At 49.9% G+C, this 21,868-nt stretch overlaps 1 protein-coding gene across 3 annotated transcripts in view; it reads right to left on the bottom strand.

Moving 5' to 3' along the window:
* The window catches only part of LOC140385854 (cadherin-7-like), a 451,440-nt gene that overhangs the window by 9,224 nt on the left and 420,348 nt on the right, over window positions 1-21,868 (bottom strand). For all 3 annotated transcript variants that reach the window (XM_072468447.1, XM_072468445.1, XM_072468446.1), the window contains 2 exons: window positions 4,052-4,169; window positions 1,259-1,510 (listed from right to left, as the gene is read on the bottom strand). In XM_072468447.1, the coding sequence (XP_072324548.1) occupies window positions 1,259-1,510; window positions 4,052-4,169 (370 nt within the window). The remainder of the gene's footprint in view (window positions 1-1,258; window positions 1,511-4,051; window positions 4,170-21,868) is intronic.

Raw genomic sequence — 21,868 nt, 5'->3', positions numbered from 1 at the left:
CTTCCTAATCTGGTTCCCATCCCCCTGCCAGTTTAGTTTAAAACCTCCCCAACAGTGTTAGCAAAAGCACCCCCTAGGACATTGGTTCCAGTCCTGCCCAGGTGTAGACCACCCGATTTGTAATGGTCCCGCCGCCTCCAGAACCGGTTCCAATGTCCCAAAAATCTGAACCCCTCCCTCCTGCACCATCTCTCAAGCCACATATTCATTCTGACTATTCTTGAATTTCTACTCTGACTGTCTCGTGGCACTGGTAGCAATTCTGAGATTACTACCTTTGAGGTCCTACTTTTTAACTTATCACCTAACTCCCTAAATTCCGATTGTAGGACCTCATCCCGTGCTTTAACTAAATCATTGGTGCCTATATGCAGCACGACAACTGGCTGTTCACCCTCCACGTTCAGTATGTCCTGCAGCCGATCTGAGACATCCCTGACCTGTGCACCCGGGAGGCAACATACCAATTGGGAGTCTCGTTTTCGACCACTGAAACGCCTGTCTACTCCCCTTACGATTGAATACCCTATGACTATAGCCCTGCCAGTCTTTTTCCCGCCCTTCTGTGCAGCAGAGCCAGCCACGGTGCCATGTGCCTGGTTACTACTGCCTTCCCCTGATGAGTCATCTCCCCCAACAGTATCCAAAAAGGTATACCTGTTTTGGAGGGAGATGACTACAGGGGACACCTGCACTGCCTTCCTGCTCTTTCTCTGCCTTTTGGTCACCCATTCCCTGTCTCCCTCACCAATCCTAATCTGTGGTGTGACCAACTCACTGAACGTGCTATCCACGACCTCCTCAGCATCGCTACAAAGTGAGTCCATCCGCAGCTCCAGAGCCATCATGCGGTCTAACAGGAGCTGCAGCTGGACACACTTCCCGCACATGAAGGAGTCAGGGGCATCGGTCAGATCAGGAATGTTTAGTATCTCATTATTTCTCTTGTCCTCCATATTCTCGCCATCACAATAAAGGCTCCTGTGAGTCTAATTTGCATTAAAAATTAAAGAGCAAGATATCCGACTCACATTCTGTTGGAGTGGGGCTCCTTGCTGTGACGGGGCTCCTTGCGGAGTTCTTTGCTGTGAACTAGGCTACTTTGCCCAACCTACATCTGGGAAATCCTTCGCACCACGATTTGCTGACAATGGCGCAACGAGGCCCACGGAGCAGCTGGGACGCCTCAAATGAAAATTCCCATTTCCAACCTCAGCAACAGTGGATAAAACAAAACCGTCAAAGATGCACCACATACCCAGAAGCGTCAGGACGCAGGCCAAGATGGCAATGAGAGCTCCAGTGCTCAGTCCAGCAGGCAGGACAAAGGCTTCAGCATTGCACGAACGGGCGATGCCTTCGTTATCGCAACCGCAGACCCGGACAGTGAGGGTGTTGGTGCTGCTCAATGATGGAGTCCCGTTGTCCACAATCACAACCGGCAGGAAGTAAACGGCCTGGTCTTGTCGACTGAACCCAGCTCGTCGTGTCACAATCGTAGCTGTGTTATCTAAACATTTTTTTGGGGAAAAATAATCAGGCTATTTTTATATGGAATTCCATAGAATTATGCACAATAAACAAATTCAGCCCAACATGTTTGCGATGATGTGTCTGTTCCTACCTTATTTTCTCAAGACCCATCACCCTAATCTTTTAAGTCTTTCGCTCTCAATAACTTATCTAATTTCTCTAATGCTATGTATTTCATCCAGTCCATGTAGTAGCAAGTTTCACATTTTAAACACACGCGCGATCTACTGGATGCATCTTGCCGGACTCGGAGCGGGACGAGGCCGGTAGATGCCAGGAGAGGCCTCCACCTGGGGTTCTCCCATAGCCGTTACGCCACGCGAGATCTGACCTGATCTTGCGATCTGGGTCCCACCCACAATCGAAGGGACCCAGTCTCACACAGTGACACCGAATCTAACCGTAACCCAGCATCTATTAGCCTGCCCTGAGAGACCCCGGCTGGGCGCCAATTAGTATTGGTCCATGCAAACGTGGATCAGGCGTACCGGCACCTGGTGGGTATCCCAGGTCATTGGAAGTTCCTGGGTGGTCAATGATCGCGGGATCCAACATGATCTCGGCGAGATTAATTTCTGCCAAATCTGCATATTACAGTGAGACAGCGAGTCGCACTCTAATATATGTCCCTGACAGCTAACCAAGGTGTGAGATCTAACTCCATCGCCATAGAGACCTCAGGCAAGTGCTAGTCTCCACAGGGTCCAGATGGAAAGGCACTCATGGGGGTCTCCCAGGGGATTGGAGGCCTCCATGTGCATGCCTTCTGGGCAGGGTGGTCCCCTGGTATGCCTGGTGTCACCTGATCACTCTGGCACTACCAGCCTGGCAGTGCCCCTGTCAGCTGGCATTTTTTGCACAGTGGTGATAGCCCAGGATGTTCCCAATGCGGGGGGGAGCCCGGGGGCCCCCTTATAGTGAGTTGAAGCTTGGGGAGGGTGGTGTTGGGAGCTCGAGAGATCGGTCACCATTTAAAAATGGCGTCCCGATATCTCGCTGCACTGAGGAGTTCTGATGGGCCGAGCGCCTTAGTGCAGAAAACGGGCCTAAGTGCCGCCTCGTCGAGGGGTTCCCCGCTGAGGCCCCCGACCTACCTGGATGGCCGTTAGATAGCGGGGTGTTCTCGGCGCTCCGAGCGCTGGGAAACACCCGGCTAATCTCGTGCACAACAGGATTCTGTCCGCATTCAGGTAGATGGTGCCCTCTGAGTGTGGGCTAGCGCAGAGAGAAACTCCCCAGGGTCCGAAAAAGTGGCTAAGTGTGGTTAGATAGTGGTGGGAAACTCACGGGCAGAGCCTGGTGAGAAAATCCTAGCCAAGCCCGCCTGAAATTACACTTAGAAACATCTCCGTTAAATCACGGCCAAGGACTCGCTCCTGAATTTCCTATTGGAGTTGTTTTGTGACAATCTTATTGTATATTATATATAACTAATATATATGTATCTATATATACCCATAGAGACAGATGTATGTATAAATAAATTGCCCTTGGTTTTCAGACAATGGTATAATTTTGATACATTATGTAATTATATATATCTCAATTATAAATTGTTTTTGTTTTCATGCAATGAACAATATATACCTATTATCTGCAAGTGTAGGTGACTCAAGTGTAACATCTGATTCAGTGTTATAGTCATTTGGCTCACAATGAATTACTGGTTGTGACTTATTACGATGAAAGTCAGTGCCGATTAAATATTTCCATTTTCTTCACACTTGTTTTACTTTAAGCAGGCAACACAAAATTTGTCTTTGAGCTGCTGTCTTGTTCAGCAGCTGGGCACGCCCTTGAGTGCATTACAGCTTAATTATGAAGAGTTCCATCGTCATCCATCATTTGGTGATACAAGGACATGTTGTGTGGGGTGTCACGGGTCTCCAGCACTTACAATCTTTGATTGATCAGCTCCACAGCGAGCAACATGTTTGCCCAGAAAAGCCATTAACAGAGCAAAAAAAAAAAAACATTTTTGTCACGCTGTCATATCACAATGTAAAATATGCGACGTTAGCAAAAAGGTCACCCCTCTTTTCATGTCTTTTCAAACCAATTCACAGAATCATTTGCTCAATTGCCGGAGAATAGAACGGTTTGAGTTCTTTTTTTTTAAGCTACTCGTTCGACTTTTTTTAATTGTTTTAATTTCTGTTCGGTCAGACCGATACAACCCTGAAAGGAAGTTGTGTAAGGACCCAAGTGCTGCTGAAAATTTAGACCATTGGTTAGATGAAGAGAGATAAACATGGCATTTGAAAAAAGTTGCTTTGTGAAATGAGTGGCCACCTTCACCTCGGTGTGCGCGGTGAGCCAAACAGCACTGTTTCTGATCAGGGAGCTCATTCAGATTTTTTACATTGTTACAGGGGGCCAATGAATCTATAACTGATATCCAGTAGCAGAAATGCTCAGAATTCTGCTCAGAATCAGCGATCAACATGGAAGAGAAAGGATGTAAACCACACAGCTCTGATTGACCGAGACACTAATGCAGCAGTATATAAATAGGTACCTCTGTTATCTTGCACCGAGAAGTTCAGGTTAGCGGCAGTGCCGGGAGCAAGGGAGAAGTAAAAATGGTGTCCGCTGGGTGGTTTATCTTTGTCCACTGCGCTGATTCTCTGAATTATCTGGAATTGCAGCAAAAGATTAGATTTTATTTGAGGCCCCAAGCTTGACTGAAGAAAACGTGACCATTCCAGGGCAAATTCAGAAGGTCAAGGTATTTCCATAAGACAAATATACACTTTCACAAGCTTGTAAAGAGTCATGTGAGATAAAGGAACCGAGAGTGGGGAAACTATCAGCCACTCAACGTATCTTTCCGTAAGTCATAGACAATCTGATCCATCTCGGAGTTCACCCAGTGTTGCTGAGGAATTGTTCCATGTATCATATGTATGTACGCACGGCACACAGTGGTTAGCACTGTTGCTTCCCAGCGGCAGGGTCCCGGGATCGATTCCTGGCTTGGGTCACCATCTACGCGGAGTCTGCATGTTCTCCCCGTGTCTGTGTGGATTTATTCCGGGTGCTCCGGTTTCCTCCCACAAATCCAGAAAGACGGGCTTGTTCGGTGAATTGGACATTCTGAATTATCCCTCAGTGCACCCGAACAGGCACCGGAATGTGGCGACTAGGGGATTTTCACATTAACTTCATTGCAGTGTTAATGTAAGCGTACGTATGACAATAATAAAGACAATAATAATAAACAATCATACAGTGCAGAAGGAGGCCATTCAGCCCATTTAGTCTGAACCGGCCCTTGCAAAGAGCACCCTATTTAAGTCCACGCCTCCACCCTAATCCCAGTAGCCCTACTGCGGGACAATTTAGTGTGACGGCTAGGGGATTTTCACAGTAACTTCGTTGCAGTGGCAATGTAAGCCGACTTGTGACAAAAAATAAAGATTATTATTACTATTTAGAATGGCCAATCCACCTAACCAGCAGATCTTTGGTCTGTGGGAGGGAACCGGAGCACCCGGAGGAAACCCACGCAGACACAGGGAGAACGTGCAGACTCCCCACAGACAGTCACTCAAGCCGGGAATCGAACCTGGGATCCTGGAGCTGTGAGGTAGCAGTGCTAACCACTGTGCCATCGTGCCACCCATGTAGTTTTATGTAATAGTCTCTGTAATTACCCTGTATCCTATCCATCTCCCCAACTTCCCCAGGAAAGAATACTTGTATAAGACTCCAGAACAATTGTTTTACACCCGTTCTTCATGTGACTGGCTGCTTCCCGTAGCATAGGGATAAACATTCCGATTGTATGGTGAGATCCATTTGAATAATTCCTATAAACTGTGGCCACACGGCAGTCCAGAACTTACCCACACTAGGGACCAACAGGCTGCGCACAAGGAGGGGGTGCCTTTAAGATTTGACCATGTACAGCCGCGCGGGAATCTAAAAGGGATCCGGGCAGTGCAACAGAGGCTGTGGGCAGCAGAGGGAAACATTGGTCAGTATTGTGAGAAAATGCCTCATTCCGGCTGCCAAGAATTGTGGAATTGTCAGCCTGCCTGTCCATCGATACTCAGCCAATTCTCCACTAGCTGCCAACGGTCTTGCAATTCCAGGCTCTTTGTGAATAATAGTCTGCATTTGCATGGCGCCATTCACAGCCGAACATCCCTGAACTGTTGACAAACATGACTCTGAACCACCAAAGACCAAAGATGAAATGAAAGTGAAATGAAAATTGCTTATTGTCACAAGTAGGCTTCAAATAAAGTTACTGTGGAAAGCCCCCAGTCGCCACATTCCGGCGCCTGTTCAGGGAGGCTGGTACGGGACTTGAACCATGCTGCTGGCCTGCCTTGGTCTGCTTTCAAAGCCAGCAATTTTGTTCACTTGGGAACCCTCCGCAGCGAGGAGGGAGTGGTGGGTGGTCGCTATCTGTAGGATGGTGATTCTGGGGTCAGCGGAGAAGATAGGAAAATCCAGCCCAATATTACTTCAGGTGATGGAAAGCTTGATAGAGGGGGTGAATTTTAATGAGGGGGGAGTGATAGGGGAAATTTAAGGGGAGAATCCCAGGGCTATCACAGGTGATTAGGGTAGGGGAGGGATTTGTAAGCAAATCTAAAGTTTTAAAATTGATCTTTGGCCAATGTAGGCCATTGATCACGGGGCTGGAAGGTGAAAGGGAATTGGTGCAAGTTTGGATACAGGCAGATGAGCTGGAGCTTGTGAGAGTGTGCAAAGGTGGGAAGTAAGTGTAAAGCCCCAATGAAAGTTGCAGATACATCCCCTGTGATTGTGACTGTCAAGTGTTACTTATCCCTTTTTGACCTCTTTGACACAACATCATTCCTCCAACACTGCACCTCAGCTCTTCTGCACAGTGGAGCTACGTTAGTTGGTTCTTATCAAGCCAGTCCTTCAGGCTATATTTGTGTGGTGTAGATTCTACCTGTTCCATTAGAAGGGGTAGAAGAAATCCAAGTGCATTACAACAATCAAGGCAATTTTCCAAAGCTTTGCTGGAAGCTTTCCAAAACAGATGGCTTATAAAAGACCGGCTAAACGCTTCACTAATTTAACAGTAACGCGACTGGGAGAAAACTGATTCCAGCACAATTACCTTTTGAAAATGTTTAAAATCGTGAAGGGATTTGATAGAGTAAACAAGGAGAAATAGTTTCCACTGGCAAGGTGGGTCGATGATCCGAGGCCACATGGTCAAGGTAATGAGCTAAAGAATCTGCGGCTCAGTGAGGAAACATTTTGGCCGGAATTCTCTGGCCGTTGGGAGCCTCTGCCCCCCCCCCCCCCTCCCCACCCCCCGCCACCCCCCCCCTCCCTCGGCAGCGCACTCCTGCCCGCGGGTTTCCCAGCGGCGCGGGTGGCTTCAATGGGAAACCCCATGGCAAGCAGCGGGAGGACAGAATTCCGCCACCTGATAAAGGCGCGCCACCTCCCACTGCTGAGAAACACGCGGCTGGGAAATGGAGACTCCCGCCCATTTGCTCAGTCAGTTATGGCGGCCCATTGCCTGAAAGGGCGGTAGAAGCAGATTCGAGAGTAACTATCAAAAAGGAAATCCGATCAATACGTGAAGGGGAGAGATTTGGTGGTTGGGGTAAGAGTGAGGAATTGAGACTATTTTGATCACCCCCCGAAGAGGTGGCAAGATGCAAGATGCAATGGACAGCAGTTCTGTGCTGTATCATTCGATGATTCTGAAGAACTGGGTTCTTAATCAACAAAGAACAAAGAAAAGTACAGCACAGGGACAGGCCCTTCGGCCCACCAAGCCTGTGCCGACCATGCTGCCCTAACTAAAAATAAACCTTCTGTCCTTACTCGGTCCATATTGTCCTACTTCCTCCCTATCCATTTACCCATCCAGATGCCTCTTAAATGTTGCTAATGCGCCTGCTTCCACCACATCCTCTGGCAGCACGTTCTAGGCACCCACCACTCTCTGTGTGAAAAACGTAACCTGCACATCTCCCTTAAACTTTCCCCTTTCACCTTGAACCTGTGCTCCCTTGCAATTGACACTTCCACCCTTGGAAAAAGCCTTTGACTCTCCACCGTGTCTATGAAATGAAAATCGCTTATTGTCACAAGTAGGCTTCAAATGAAGTTACTGTGGAAAGCCCCTAGTCGTCACATTCCAGCGCCTGATCGGGGAGGCTGTTACGGTACGAGGCTGGTAAGCCTCTCATAATTTTGTAGACCTCTATCAGGTCTCGCCTCGCCAGTGAAAACAATCCTAGTTTATTCAACCTCTTCTCATAGCCAATAGCCTCAAGACCAGGCAACATCCTGGTGAACCTTTGCACTTTCTCCAAACCTTTCACATCTTTCTGATAATCTGGTGTATCAGGCTACCATCCTATTGCTTTAATCTTTAAAAGAATTAGATGTGGGGGGGGGGGGATTTTCTGCTCTCTTTTTCAGGGGGCGGGTGGGGCTGCACAGTGGCACAGTGGTTAGCACTGCTGCCCCATAGCACCAGGGACCCGGGTTCAATTCCAACTTTCGGGTGACTGCCTGTGTGGAGTTTGCACGTTCTCCCCGTGTCTGCGTGGGTTTCCTCCGGGTGCTCCTGTTTCCTCCCACAGTCTGCAAAGTTCTGCACATTAGGAGGACTGGCCATGATAAATTACCCCTTAGTGTCCAATGGTTAGGTGAGGTTATGGGCTTATGGGGATAAGGCGGGGTGGGGGAGGGGGGGGGGGGTCGAGGTTGGGTGCTCTTTCAGAGGGGCGATGTACATTCGATTGGCCAAATTACCTCCTTCTGCACTGTCGGAATTCTGTGATTCTATGATAATCGGCGGCAGGAGCAGGAAACCCCACGGGAAATCCCAAAATGTGGTTTATGGTGGAGGGATTTCCTGTTGTGCGTGTTCCACCCCCAACCAATGACATAACTGGAATCCCAACATTGAACGGGATTCCCCATTTGAACAGATTTAACCAGGGCTAAATAGCTGTCTTTTAAAGCAGACCAAGGCTGGCCAGCAGCACAGGTTCAATTCCCGTACCAGCGGCGGAATGTGGCGACTAGGGGCTTTTCACAGTAACTTCACTTGAAGTCTACTTGTGACAATATCAGAACCTGCCAGAGAGGTTTGAGGGAATGCATCGCTCAGTAGGGAGAGGGTCATGCCTGGGCAGTGACGGGAATGTATTCCTTTCTGGGGGGTTGTTCTGGAGAGAGGGGGTTGGGGCAGGCGGGGGGCATTGTTGGGGGGCGGGTGTTCTCTTTTTAATTTCTTGTATCGGGGCACTCTTTAAAAATCTTTTAAAACCAAGTTGCGGGTGGGGTGGGCTCACTAGCGTGACATCATGAAACACGCCCCTTTAAGCTCGGAGTCAAAAATTATGGTGGGGAATACCACTTTAGGGACGGGTGGCTTCCTCGCCACTTTTCTCACCCGCTACATCACCCTACACCACCCTATCTATTTTTGGGAAAATTCCACCCTTCGTCTTTCACTGGATATGAGTGTTGTAGACTAGGCCAGCGTTAGGTCGGGAGGTTATGCTTCACTTGTATAAGATACCGGTGAAATCATATCTGCAGTACTGTTTTGGTCTCCTTATTTAAGAAACGATGGAAATACACTAGAAGCAGTTCAGAAATGGTTTACTAATTCAAGCAATGGGCGGGTTGTCTTATGAGGAAAGATTGGATCGGTTAGTTTAGGAGATTGGAAGAGTAAGAGGTGACTTGATTGAAAGCTGTAAGATCATGAGGGGTCCTGTGGAGGGATGTTGCTTCTTCATAATCATAATCTTTATTGGCACAAGTAGGGTGACATCAACACTGCAATGAAGTTACTGTGAAAATCCCCTAGTCGCCACATTCCGGCACCTGTTCAGGTGCACCTCACAAGCACGTCTTTCGGGACTTGTGGGAGGAAACCGGAGCACCCGGAGGAAACCCACGCAGACACGGGGAGAACGTGCAGACGCCGCGCAGTGGCCCAAGTCGGGAATCGAACCTGGGACCCTGGCGCTGTGAAGCAACTGTGCTAACCACTGTGCCACCCATCTGACGTCACGGTTTCAAAATAAGGGCTCACTCATTTAAGATAGAAATGTGGGGGAAAACATTCTCTCAGAAGACGCTGAGTCACTGTGCTACCATGCCGCCTTCGGTGGGGCCCGACGATCCCAAAGGCTGGAAGGGCGGGAAACTCTCACCCACGGTTTCAAATCCCATCGTGACAGCTAATAAATCCGGAATTGAAAGCAAGCCTCGGTAACAGTGACCAGAAGCTATCACTGATTGCTTTAAAACTCCATCGCGTTCTCTTTCGGGAAGGAAATCTGCTGTCTTTGTCTGCCCTGCGTCAGTGTCAGCAGGCGGTTGATGATTAACTGCCCTCTGAAACCTAGCAAACCACTCAGTTTGTGGGCAATTAGGGACGGGCGCCAAAAACCGTTCCATGTCCCATAAAATTGCCCGAGAAGATATCCTTTATTGAACTGCTGCAGTCCATGAGGTGTAGGTACATCCACGGTGCTGTTCGATCGGGACTTTGAGGATTTTGATCCAGCAACAGTGAATGGTTAAGGTGGTGGGTAGGGTGTTGATAAACCGGGCAGCTCTGTACTGGATGTTGTCGAGATTCTTGAGCGATGTTGGAGCTGCATTCATCCAGGCAACGTACACTCCTGACACGTGCCGTGTAGATGGTCGACAGGCTTTGGGGAGTCAGGAGGTGAGTGACTTGCTGCAGAATTCCCAGCCGCTGAGCTTTTTGTGTTGTCACGGTATTGCCATGGCGGGTCCAGTTCAGTTTCTGGTCAATGGTGACCCCCGGCATGTTGACAGTGGGGGATTCTGCGATGGTGATGCCATTGAATGTCAAGGGAGATGGTTACATTTTCTCTCGTTGGACATCGGCATTGCCTGACACTTATGTGATGCAAAAAGCTGAGTTTTTATGATAGTGGAGGTGTAGGGAACAGGAATTACAAAAGGGGTTCCTGTGATAGGATGAGAGCGGGAGAGATTAAATAACAAAAGATTTCATGAAATCAGCAGCCCCACTCCACGGGCGGGATTCTCTGAAATGGAGGCAGAGTGTTCGCGCCGTCGTGAACGCTGTCAAGGATCACGACGGCGCGAAACGGCCCCTATCCCGACCGATTCAGGGCCCGATAATGGGCTAGGCGCGTCGGCGCGTCATCTACACACGCCAGGCCTTGGCGCCGTGTAAAGGCGGCTCCGCATACATGACGCGGCTGGCGCCGCATAACTGGCGTCACCCGCGCATGCGTGGTTGCCGTCCTCTCTGAGACTGCCCCGCAAGAAGATGTCAGACGGATCTTGCGGGGCTGCGGAAGAAAGGAGGTCCTCCTTCAGAGAGGACGGCCTGATGATCGGTGGGCACCGATCGCGGGCCAGACCCCATTTGAGGCCCCCCCCCAGTGCAGGATCCCCCCTCCCCCCACGCAGGCCGCCCCCCCCCAGCGTTCCCGCGCTGTTCCCGACGGCAGCGACCAGGTGTGGATGGCGCCGGGGGGGGAACCCGTCGTTTTGGCCTGGCCGCTCGGCCCATCCGGGCCTGAGACTAGCAGGGGTGCCGGAGAATCGCCATTTTGGGTGTCTCGGGCGATTCTCCGGCCTGCGCCGCGCGGAACACGACTGGGCCGTTCTCGCCGCTTGGGAGAATCGCGGGAGGGCATCGGACCGGCGTCGCGGGAAAATTTAGCGACCCAGGCGATTCTCCCAACCGGCGCGGGAGCGGAGAATTGCGCCCCACATACCCCACTTTTCCCAGAGTCCCTCTGTGGTGATATACATCACTGTGAGTATACAAAGGGTTAATGTACATACACTACACCTAGCTAGGCACTACAGGGAGCACCAGAGACATGACACACAGACATTCAACCAATAGGTCAGTAGGATAGGACACGACCAATGGGCAGTTACGATACACATAGAGGTGACACGACCACAGGAGGGCATTACACAACTCATATAAAAGGACACATCACACATGCTCAGTCTCTTTCCAGTGGAGACACTCAGTGAGTACAGACACAGGGTTGATTGAACATCACACCCACCACGTGGATTGTAGCAGACTGGGTCGTCAGTCTGAGTAGCTATAGCAGGATTAACAGTAGAGTCGAATCCAAGTAAGAGAATTGTTAATAGTTTAATAAACGTGTTAAAGCTGTCTCCAAGTCTGAACCTTCCTTTGTCAGAGTGCACAGCAAGGAAGCAGCTTATGCTACGTTAAGCGCATAACAAAACACCCTCAACCTTTGACTAAGCAAAATCCTCATCAAACTCCGATTTGAAAAAAACCATTGATCTAACTTCAACTGCCTTCTGTAGAACTGAGTTCCAAACTTCCATACCCTTTGCGTGTAACAGTGTTTCCTAACTTCACTCCTGAAAAGTCTAGCTCTAATCTTTTGACTGTGTACCCGAGTTCTGGATTCCCCAACCAGGAGAATTTAATTTATTTCTATTGGCCCCAGCTGAACCCCTTTACGTAGCTGCAAATCGTCAATCACATCATCACGGGGCTGGTTTCGCACAGTGGACTAAACAGCTGGCTTGTAATGCAGAACAAGGCCAGCAGCGCGGGTTTAATTCCCGTACCGGCCTCCCCAAACAGGCGCCGGAATGTGGCGTCTAGGAGCTTTTCACAGTAACTTCATTGAAGCCTACTTGTGACAATAAGCGATTGTTATTACTTAACCTTCTGAATTCCAGGGATATATCCATAGAAACTACAAAGTCGTGAACACAGACCAGTCCATCACGCAAACCCGCCTCCCATCCATGGACTCTATCCACACCTCCTGCTGCCTTGGGAAAGCGGGCAGCATAATCAAAGACCCCTTCCACCCAGGGTATTTGTTCTTCCAGCTTCTTCCATCGGGCAGCAGATACAAAAGTCCAAGAACACGCACGAACAGACTCAAAAACAGTTTCTTCCCTGCTGTTAGCAGACTCCTGAATGACTCTTGTGGACTGAACTGTTCTCTTCACACATTTTCTCTACCGAGTAATGCTGCTCTCTGTATGTTCACCCGATGTCTGTGCCTATCTATTTACATTGTGTATTTATATATGTCCTAAGTTTTTTCATGTATGGATTGATCTGTCTGGACTTTTTACTGTACCTCAGCAAACGTGACAGTAAAACAAATCCTAATCCTTGTGCGAGTAATCTCTTCTTGTCTTCTTCTTGACTCAGCACCACCTTCTCAAGAGCAATTAGGGATGGTCAATGAATGCTGGTCTAGCTACGTCCTATGACAGAATTATTTTTTAAAAAAATCAGCTCCCTCCATGACCAACGTGAGCTCCCTGCGGTCTCGTGTCCAGAATTCCTTCCCAGTCCCTCGGGTGCGATCGAATGTTGTTATTACCGAAATGTATTTGGGCCACTCGGAGTGGAAGTTAGAACCATGAAGAAGAAGTCGCAAAATTTGAGCAGTCACAAATTCATGTTGTCATCTTTATTCAAGAAACGGTCACTGATTAAAGAGGCCCCACTCTCACTGCTCTCTGGGCAAAGGCGTTTCCCCTGGATTTATTTTATTAGTACCATCATTCGTACTGTGTAAAGACCCCCCATCTCCACTTTTGCCCTGCTCTCAAAAACTATGCAGAGTTATCCTGATCCCGTCGAGCTCCATCACCACACTCAGATTTCCTGCTCGATTCTGATGCGGTTTCAGATCTGTCATTTCTCTCAATTAGATGACTTGGAATTGGTGTGGGTACTAATTAAAATTTATTCACAGAGAAGGGTGTAAGAGTGCCCTACGGCTGAATGCTTTCACAAAATGTTACAGCTTGACAGACCGAACCTTGAAACAGACAACTGCATTGACTGATTTGACACCTCAGCAGATGAGCTTATTTATTTATCCAGAACCTCTTTGCAGCTTTAAACTTGTTAGACACAAACAATTATTTTGTTTGAGCAGCTGAAAATCTTAGTTACCCCACTGAGACCAATTAGATTGCTATAGTTTTGCAAATGGCACTTTAAGGCAGCAGTTTCACATGCAGGAACCACAACGGGTTCTGTACGGCCATTAATTATCAATGAACCACTCCTGAACAAAACTAAGCCACTGTGAAACCTTGTTAGCATAAGCTTCATTACTGCAAATATTTTTGTTCCAATAAGCATTTCACTGCACACTGCAATTATGATTAGTAAAGGGGGTTAAATGTCAGTCTAAACCAGCTGAGAAGTGCGTTTCAGTTCATTTGATTGAATGACCTCATGCCTTGGATGAAGAGCTTATCTGATGAGGAAAGGTTCAACAGGTTGAGGTCTATATCCATTGGAGTTAACAGGATAAGAGGTGATCTTATTGAAACATACAGGGCACTATTTAACCAAAATGTTTCGAAGTGTGGCAGCAAGCGGGGACTGCCGCGAGCTTCCGGACACACGGCCGGCGAGGCCGTCACCACTTTAAATTGTTAATTGGTCCACTTATTGAGGCCCCACAGGCTTCAAGGCTCAAATAATGGTGCCGCCGGCTGATTACCGGGACTGGACTCGCCAGAGAGCAGCATTTCAACCCCGCTAAACCCGCAGCCATGTCACCCAGAAAGCCAGCCCCACGCTTCGGGGATACCAACCTGGGCAGATTACTGGACACGGTAGAGGCCAGAAGGGTTGCCCTGTTCCCCCGAGTGTGTGGGAGGGCCAGCCGCAGGGCAGCCAGTGCCAACTGCAAGTGGCAGCGGCCGTCAGCACGGGCAGCGTGATCAGGAGTAACGGCACCCAGTGCCGCAAGATCGATGACCTCCACCAGGCCGCACCGGTGCGTTGGCACCAAACCCTCCTCCACCCCACCACATGTGTGCACCTGGCACCGCCCCTGCCCTGCACTGTTCCGAGTCACAGCCCACCCGTGTCCAGCAGTGCCACCCACTCCACCCTCTCACCCCCACATACGTTTCGTGCAGGTTGCCGGACACCAGAGTCCTCACCTCCGTATGAGGAGCGGGCCCTGAAGGTTAGGGGGTGGCAGAGGACAGATCAGTAACCAAATGAAGGCAGGCGCATGGTGCAGAGGTGAGGATTCACGGCCCCCACCCAGATGACCTGTCACACATGAGTTCATGCCAGACAGAATGACCCATCCCTCCCACTGACTAGCCAACGGTGCCACACATGAGGACACCCCAGAGGAGAGCTCCAAAGAGACCACCATCGATGCGTCACAGCTGTCATCCCCACCCTCCACCAGCGCAGAGACACACACCTCGGTGGGCAACGGTAATGGTCAGTCTTCTAGGGGACATTCCAGTGAGCACCACACAGTTGCAGGAGCACATCAGGTGGAGGCAGGAACCCCCAGACGAGACAGCATTCGGTGATCTGCTGGATCCCAGGACCCAGCTGGGGCCCAGTCAGATGCTGAGCCTCTGGACCCGGTTTACCCGGAGCTGATGCAGTCGATAGGGTGACATCCCGGTGGTGATTGCCCACCCATAGGCTGGGCTGGGCTTGGGCTGGGGAGGGGGGGCGGGGGATGGGTGTCTCAGCACCCGACGGGTCCACCATGCCAACCCCTGGATTATGTGGTGCTGTTCCGGGGACAACCCCAGCCCCACCGACCACCCATAACTCTCAGTGACCGCGGAGGCCTCTGGCCGTGCGGCTGAAGGTTATCGCTAACAGGGAACTTGAAAGCACAGTCAAATGAGCACTTCACACCTCCCAAGTAGATATCCGTGAGTGGGCGTGCCATGTAGCATGTGGGAGTTCTTGCCTAACATCTCAGTAATGGTGACCTTGAAACAATCATCGATTTTTGGAACAACCCATCTGGTTTCGTCATATCCTTCAGGGAAGGAAATCTGCCGTCCTTACCCGGTCTGGCCTACGTGTGACTCCAGATCCACAGCAATGTGGTTGACACTTAACTGTCCTCTGAAATCTGTTCAAGGGCAATTAGGATGGGCAATGAATACTTGCTTTGCCAGCAATATCCACATCCCATGAAAGAATTAAAAAAAGCAAGAATATGCAGCTTAAGCCAGGATCAGACATGATCCTATATCTCCGGGGGTCGAGTGGCTGCTTCCTGCTCCTATGTCTTATGTTCTTAAGCCAGTCTTTCCTTCCGAAGGCGTGATGACCAGTCTTACTCACTCAGCTCTAGGTCTGATTTAACCAGGGCCTTGCATAGCTGAACTGTAACTCCTAGCCCCTTTGTGTTCTCTTCCTTCAGTTATATTCAGTTAGCCTTATGAATTATTTTCTGCATTGGTTCATGACATTTTAATGGTTTTGCGGGCCTGGACCTCCAAGTCTCTTCGGAGCTCCACTGTCCCCAGATTTTAGGAATGTAGAATATAGGAATTAGGGGGCAATTCGGCCCTTCGAGCCTGCTCCACCATTCAATCACATCTCTTCCTGGTCTCAAATCCACTTCCCCACCTGTTGCCCTTTAAATCAGAAATATATCTATCTCCTTCTTGAAACCATTTAAAGGCTCAGATTCCACCGCACTGTGGGGGCCAGTGAGTTCCACAAGCTCACCACCCTCTGCGAGAAGTAGTTCCTCCTCATCTCAGTTCTAAATCTACCATCTCTCAACCTGCACCTGTGACCTCTCATTCTAGATTGACCCACAAAGGGGAACATTTGGTCTACGTTCACTTTATCAATCTCTCTTAATATTTTACACACCTCGATTTGATCCCCTCTCAACCTTCTGAACTCCAGCGGGTTTAAGCCCAAATTGTTCAATCTCTCATCATACCTCAACCTTTTCATCCCCGGAATCAATATGGTGAACCTCCTCTGAACTGCCTCCAAAGCCACCACATCCTTCCTCAAATAAGGAGACCAAAACTGGACACAATACTCCAGATGTGGTCTCACCAACACCCTTTACAATTGCAACAACAGTTCTCTACTTTTAAACTCCAGTCCTTTTGCAACAAATGCTAACATTCCAGGAGAGAACATTGTGGGCAGCATGGTGGCATAGTGGTTAGCACTGCTGCCTCACAGCGACAGGGTCCCAGGTTCAACTCCGGCCTTGGGTCACTGTCTGTGCGGAGTCTGCACGTTGTCTCCGTAGGTTTCCTCCCACAGTCCAAAGATATGCTGGTTAGGTGGATTGGCCATGCTAAATTTCCCCATAGTGTCCAGGGATGCACAGGTTAGGTAGGGGTTCCGGGGATAGGGTGGGGGAGGGTTCCAGGGATAGGGTGGGGGAGTGATGCGCGATCAATTACACTCAAGACGAAGTGATTTCATAACTGAAGGCTTTAAGCGACTAGAACCTGTTCCCCAGCAGCTTCGGTACAGAAAGTGAAGGCTGCTGGGACGGCACCGGTTCTTATACTCCGCCTGTCAGGGCGGAGCTATGTAGCAACAGCCAATGGTAAACTCCTAGGTTTAACCAATGGTCATCAGCCTCTTAGGTACCGCAATACCTGGTACTACCACATTCTCCCCCTGTTAAAAAAAAGAGTCCGGCAGGGGTGGTGGCCAGTGGTAACAGTCGCCTTTAACATGGTATGATCAGCTATGGAGGTACCGTGATACCTCCTTACAGGGCTGTCGAGAACATTTACAAAGTGTTCATTCACGGTTAAAGTCACAGCGAAGCAATCAGTCGATCGGGTGGCCTGGCTGTCCTCCTGGATCGTCTGGGCTTCGCTGGTGATTCTGGTGGGGGTCCAGGTGGTTGCAACGCCGGGAGCGTGGTTTTGGCCTCCCTGGCAGCTTCGTCACCCCTTGGCGGCGCTGTTGGGGCAAACGGTTGACACGGGGTGGGGGGGGGGGGGAGCAGATGCTGGTAATGTTTTATGCTGTGGCCGTTTAAACTTCCATTGGAACTATTCTTTACGTTTTACACCCCTGTAGTGGGTGTCGGTGGGTGGGTGGGCCTAGGCAGGAGCAGCGGGAGTACTGACCCTCCAGTGAGGTGCTATGGGGGGGGTGGAGGTGGGGGTAATGGTTCGGATACACGTGGGGTACCGGCGGGCGCCAGGTCCCGGAGGGAGACCGTATCTTGCCGGCCGTCAGGGAACGACACGTAGGTGTACTGGGAGTTAGCGTGCAGCAGGTGGACCCTCTCAACCAACGGGTCCGACTTGTGTGCCCGCACGTGCTTCCGAAGCAGGATGGGTCCGGGTGTCGCTAGCCAGGTTGGGAGCGAGGTCCCGGAGGTGGGCTTCCTGGGGAAAAAAAGGAGACGTTCATGAGGTGTCTGATTTGTGGTTGTACAGAGCAGCGACCGGATGGCATGGAGGGCCACCGGGAGGACTTCTTGCCAGCGGGAGACTGGGAGATTCCTGGACCGTAGGGCTAGTAGAATGGTCTTCCAGACCGTTCCGTTCTCCCTCTCTACCTGCCCGTTTCCCCGGGGGTTGTAACTGGTCATCCTGCTTGAGGCAATGCCCCTGCTGAGCAGGAATTGACGCAGTTCGTCGCTCATAAAGGAGGACCCCCTATCACTGTGTATGTAGGTGGGGAAACCGAACAGTGTAAAGATCCCCTGGAGGGCCTTGATGACGGTGGTTCTGGTCATGTCTGGGCAGGGGATGGCGAATGGGAACCGGGAGTACTCGTCAATCACGTTCAGGAAATAGTACTCGTCAATCACGTTCAGGAAATAGTCGCTGGAGACCACAGCCACGGCGCGGGCCTGGCAGACCCCCACAAAGTGGCCCTTCTTGCCGCACCCTTTGCAGGTGGCGGTGCGGGATGGGAAGCACGGGCGGGGATGATTCACCTGCCCGCAGAAGAAACAGCAGGGCACGGCGGCATTAGCGGGATGTCTCGCCGCGCAGGCCTGCGGGGTCAGGGGGAAGGTCTGTGGGGCTGCCACTGCGGGGTGCCACGCAGCCCAGGGGGCCGCTGCGCGGTCGAGCGCATAGGACTGCGCGTTTTGGGAGGCTACGTCCATGGACCCTGCCAGGGCCCGTGCCTCTCTGAGTCCCAGGGTGCTCTTTTCTAGGAGTCTTTGGCGGATCACTGAGGAGGTCATACCTGCTACGAAGGCATCCCTGATTAAAAGTTCCATATGCTCGCTCCCCGAAACTTGCGGGCAGCCACAGTTTCGGCCCAGCACCAGTAGCGCCCGGTAGAAATCCTCCAACGATTCCCCGGGGCTTTGCCGTCTAGTTGCAAGCAGGTGATGTGCGCAGACCTGATTTACAGGGCGGATATAATGTCCTTTTAACAGTTCGATCGCGGCATCATAGTCCTCCGCCTCCTCGATAAGGGTGTAGATCCCAGGGCTGACCCTTGAGCGCAGGAGATGCATTTTCTGTCCTTCTGAGGGGTGCCTCCGGCCGTCTCGAGGCAGCCTTTAAAGCACTCCAGCCAGTGTTTAAATATTGCAGCCGAGTTCTCCGCGTGGGGGCTGAGTTGTAGGCACTCCGGTTTGATGCGGAGGTCCATCCTTCCAGCTTAAGTCTAGTCGATTAAATTGATGCACGATCAATTACACTCAAGACGAAGTGATTTCATAACTGAAGGCTTTAATCGACTAGAACTTGTTCCCCAGCAGCTTCGGTACAGAAAGTGAAGGCTGCTGGGACGGCACAGGGACAGGCGGAGCTATGTAGCAACAGCTAATGGTAAACTCCAAGGTTTAACTAATGGTCATCAGCCTCTTAGGTACCGCAATACCTGATAATACCACAGGGTGCTCTTTCAGAGGGTCGGTGCAGACTCAATGGGCCGAGTGGTCTCCTTCGGCACTGTAAGAATTCTATGGTTCTATTGTGAGACTTTGGGGAAAGAGCACGGGAATGAGAGCTATTGGATGGTGCTACCAAAGATAGACGTCATGGGCGGAATGGCCTCGTGTACTGAATCATCAATTTGTGTTAGTAGCAGGATTAGAGATAAAGGCAAATATAACAGGGAAGACATTGCCGAAAAAAACCCTTGGCAATTCTGGGGACACTATAAAATGGAGGATTTGCAGTGAGGCGCCAATGTGTAAGACACCCTCTGATGGTGATGTTAGATATCTTGATAGTGCACGCATTTATATAGGGCCCGTCACATCAGAACGAGGAGCCTCAAAGTGCTTCTTTGCCCTGTGAGTTGAGAGCACTGACTCTTTGTTATGTTAGCGAATGGTGGGACCATTGTGCATCAACAATGCCCCACGAATGGCCATGAGAGGAATAAGACAGCATTGGCCAGAGGCGAGGCTTTTGACCCGGCCTGCTTACTCACACTGATCTGCCCTTGTCTGTCTGCATCCGCCATCCCTTTAAAACAAAAAAGCCCTGGTTATGAGGCCATCGTGACGTCTCTGTTTGCGGGATCTTGCTGCGCTCACATTTTCCACATTGCAGCGGTGACTTCACACAAAGTTAAAACGCTTTGAGGTGTCCTGAGGCCAGGAGAGGTGCTGCATAATTGTCTTTCCTTGCCGGGGCAAAGAATACTAAATCAGGCGTCCATTATGTGCCTTCATTCCAATGCATGGAATGAAGCTGTGTAATTGATTCGATGGGTAGCCGTGCATGAGGCACATAATGGAGCTTTCACAAGAACTAAATTAGTGTGGCCTCTCCTCGCCTGTATTCGGAATTATTTGTATTCTAATTGGAATGATGGCAAATAAATGTTCCTCGGAATTTTAAACTGCTCCATTCTTTCATTTGGCATTTTAATTTTTAATTTGCCGCAAACCTGTATTTTTTTCATTTACATTGCTATCATGCAGCCACAATTCCCTGTGATTTAATCTAATTATCGCGTTTTGTATTCATATCAAGCTCATGAAGCATCTAACAGTCATTCGGGAGAAATCACTGAAAGTTGCAGTGTTCTTTTCTCAAGCAATCGACGCGTTGATTGCAAGTAATTTGAGTGGATTGTAGGGCCCGTTTTTGTCTAATTTCTAAAGGATTCATGAGATTTGCACTTAAATTTCGAACATAACCTAACCGGAATCACAAGTTCTCCCATTTTCTTGCGGAGCAGATGCTGGTAATGTTTTATGCTGTGGCGGTTTAAACTTCCATTGGAACTAATTTTTACGTTTTTACTTGTCCTGTCAACACCCCCTTTGTGCCTTGCACCATCAACCCTCTCATCGCTTAATTACTCCCGTCTGCCGAAAGACTTGCCCCCTCTTCTGTTCTCGACCCTGCCACCACCCCCGCCCCTTTCCGACCACCCCCACCCTCTTCCCTGCCTCTGCACTTGTTGAGAAACTTAAATCTCTAACTTCTTCCCATTCCGACGAAGGAGGATTGATCCGTAAAGTTAACTCAGTTTCTCTCTCCACATACGCTGCCAGACTCGCTGAGCGTTTCCCGTAATTTCTGCTCTTATCCCCGCTTCCCCACTGCTTGGGTTCAACGATCAGACAATCAAGGGCATGCAAACCCTACCCGAATTCTCTGACCTTGCAGTAGGTATGGTAGGCCATATAGAACTGAGATGAGGTTGTGGAGGCCAGGAGTTTTAAGGCACAGAAAGAGGCCCGTCGGCCCATCGTGTCTGGATTGGCGATAAAGTACGTATCTATTACAATCACATTTTCAAGCACTTGACTATATTTAAGCGAAATATGTGGTGGCATGGCCCCTTTAAGGGGGCGAGCTCCACTGACCATGTGACCGATTTGGGGCCCATCGCGGGGGAGGGCACGAACCCCGGCCAATGGAGAGTTTGCACAGGACCCTGGGAACAGGGCCCTGGCACTCTGAATCAGGGAGCTGTGTGTTGTGTTCTGTGTCTGATATCTATCTGCCTCTGTCTTTCATCAATAAACCCCTTTGTTTACTGCTGGAAGCTTCCAGTGTATAATCTCGAGCCACCACAAAGTAGGTGGATTTTTAGACACTTCGATGGGTATGGGGACAGAGCGGGAGTGTGGTGTTGAGATAGAGGATCGGCCATGATCATGTTGAATGGTGGACCAGGTTGAGGGGCTGAATGGCCGACTCCTGCTTCTACTTTCTATGTTTTTTCACTCTTGGTCAACAAATACTCCACACAGGGAATGGAATATTTCAGAATCAGCTTGACAGTGTGCTGTTAAAATAAGAATCCCACAATACAACAGATGCGCTTCTGAAATATTCATCATCTTACGGCTGTGGTGTGTTACAGATCACCCAGGGAGCCAGGGTTTCTGTGGCAACACGTACTTTTACATGCACCCTGGGGTCTGGAGCAATGGCTATTGAGGACAGTTTTTCCATCGCAATGGCTGACCGGGGAAGTCTCTTCTGCTCTCAGCACAACATTGACCTGCGCTGGGAAGATATGCAGGTTGACAAATCAGCCTGCTTGGCTACGTTATGAATATACCTCACTTGACCAGAGGTCGTGTGGTGGGAGTTTCCAGCCCCTCCC

This window comes from Scyliorhinus torazame, chromosome 11 (genome assembly GCF_047496885.1).
Source record: "Scyliorhinus torazame isolate Kashiwa2021f chromosome 11, sScyTor2.1, whole genome shotgun sequence".
NCBI lineage: Eukaryota > Metazoa > Chordata > Chondrichthyes > Carcharhiniformes > Scyliorhinidae > Scyliorhinus > Scyliorhinus torazame.
This window is presented reverse-complemented; position numbering and strand designations above follow the sequence as displayed.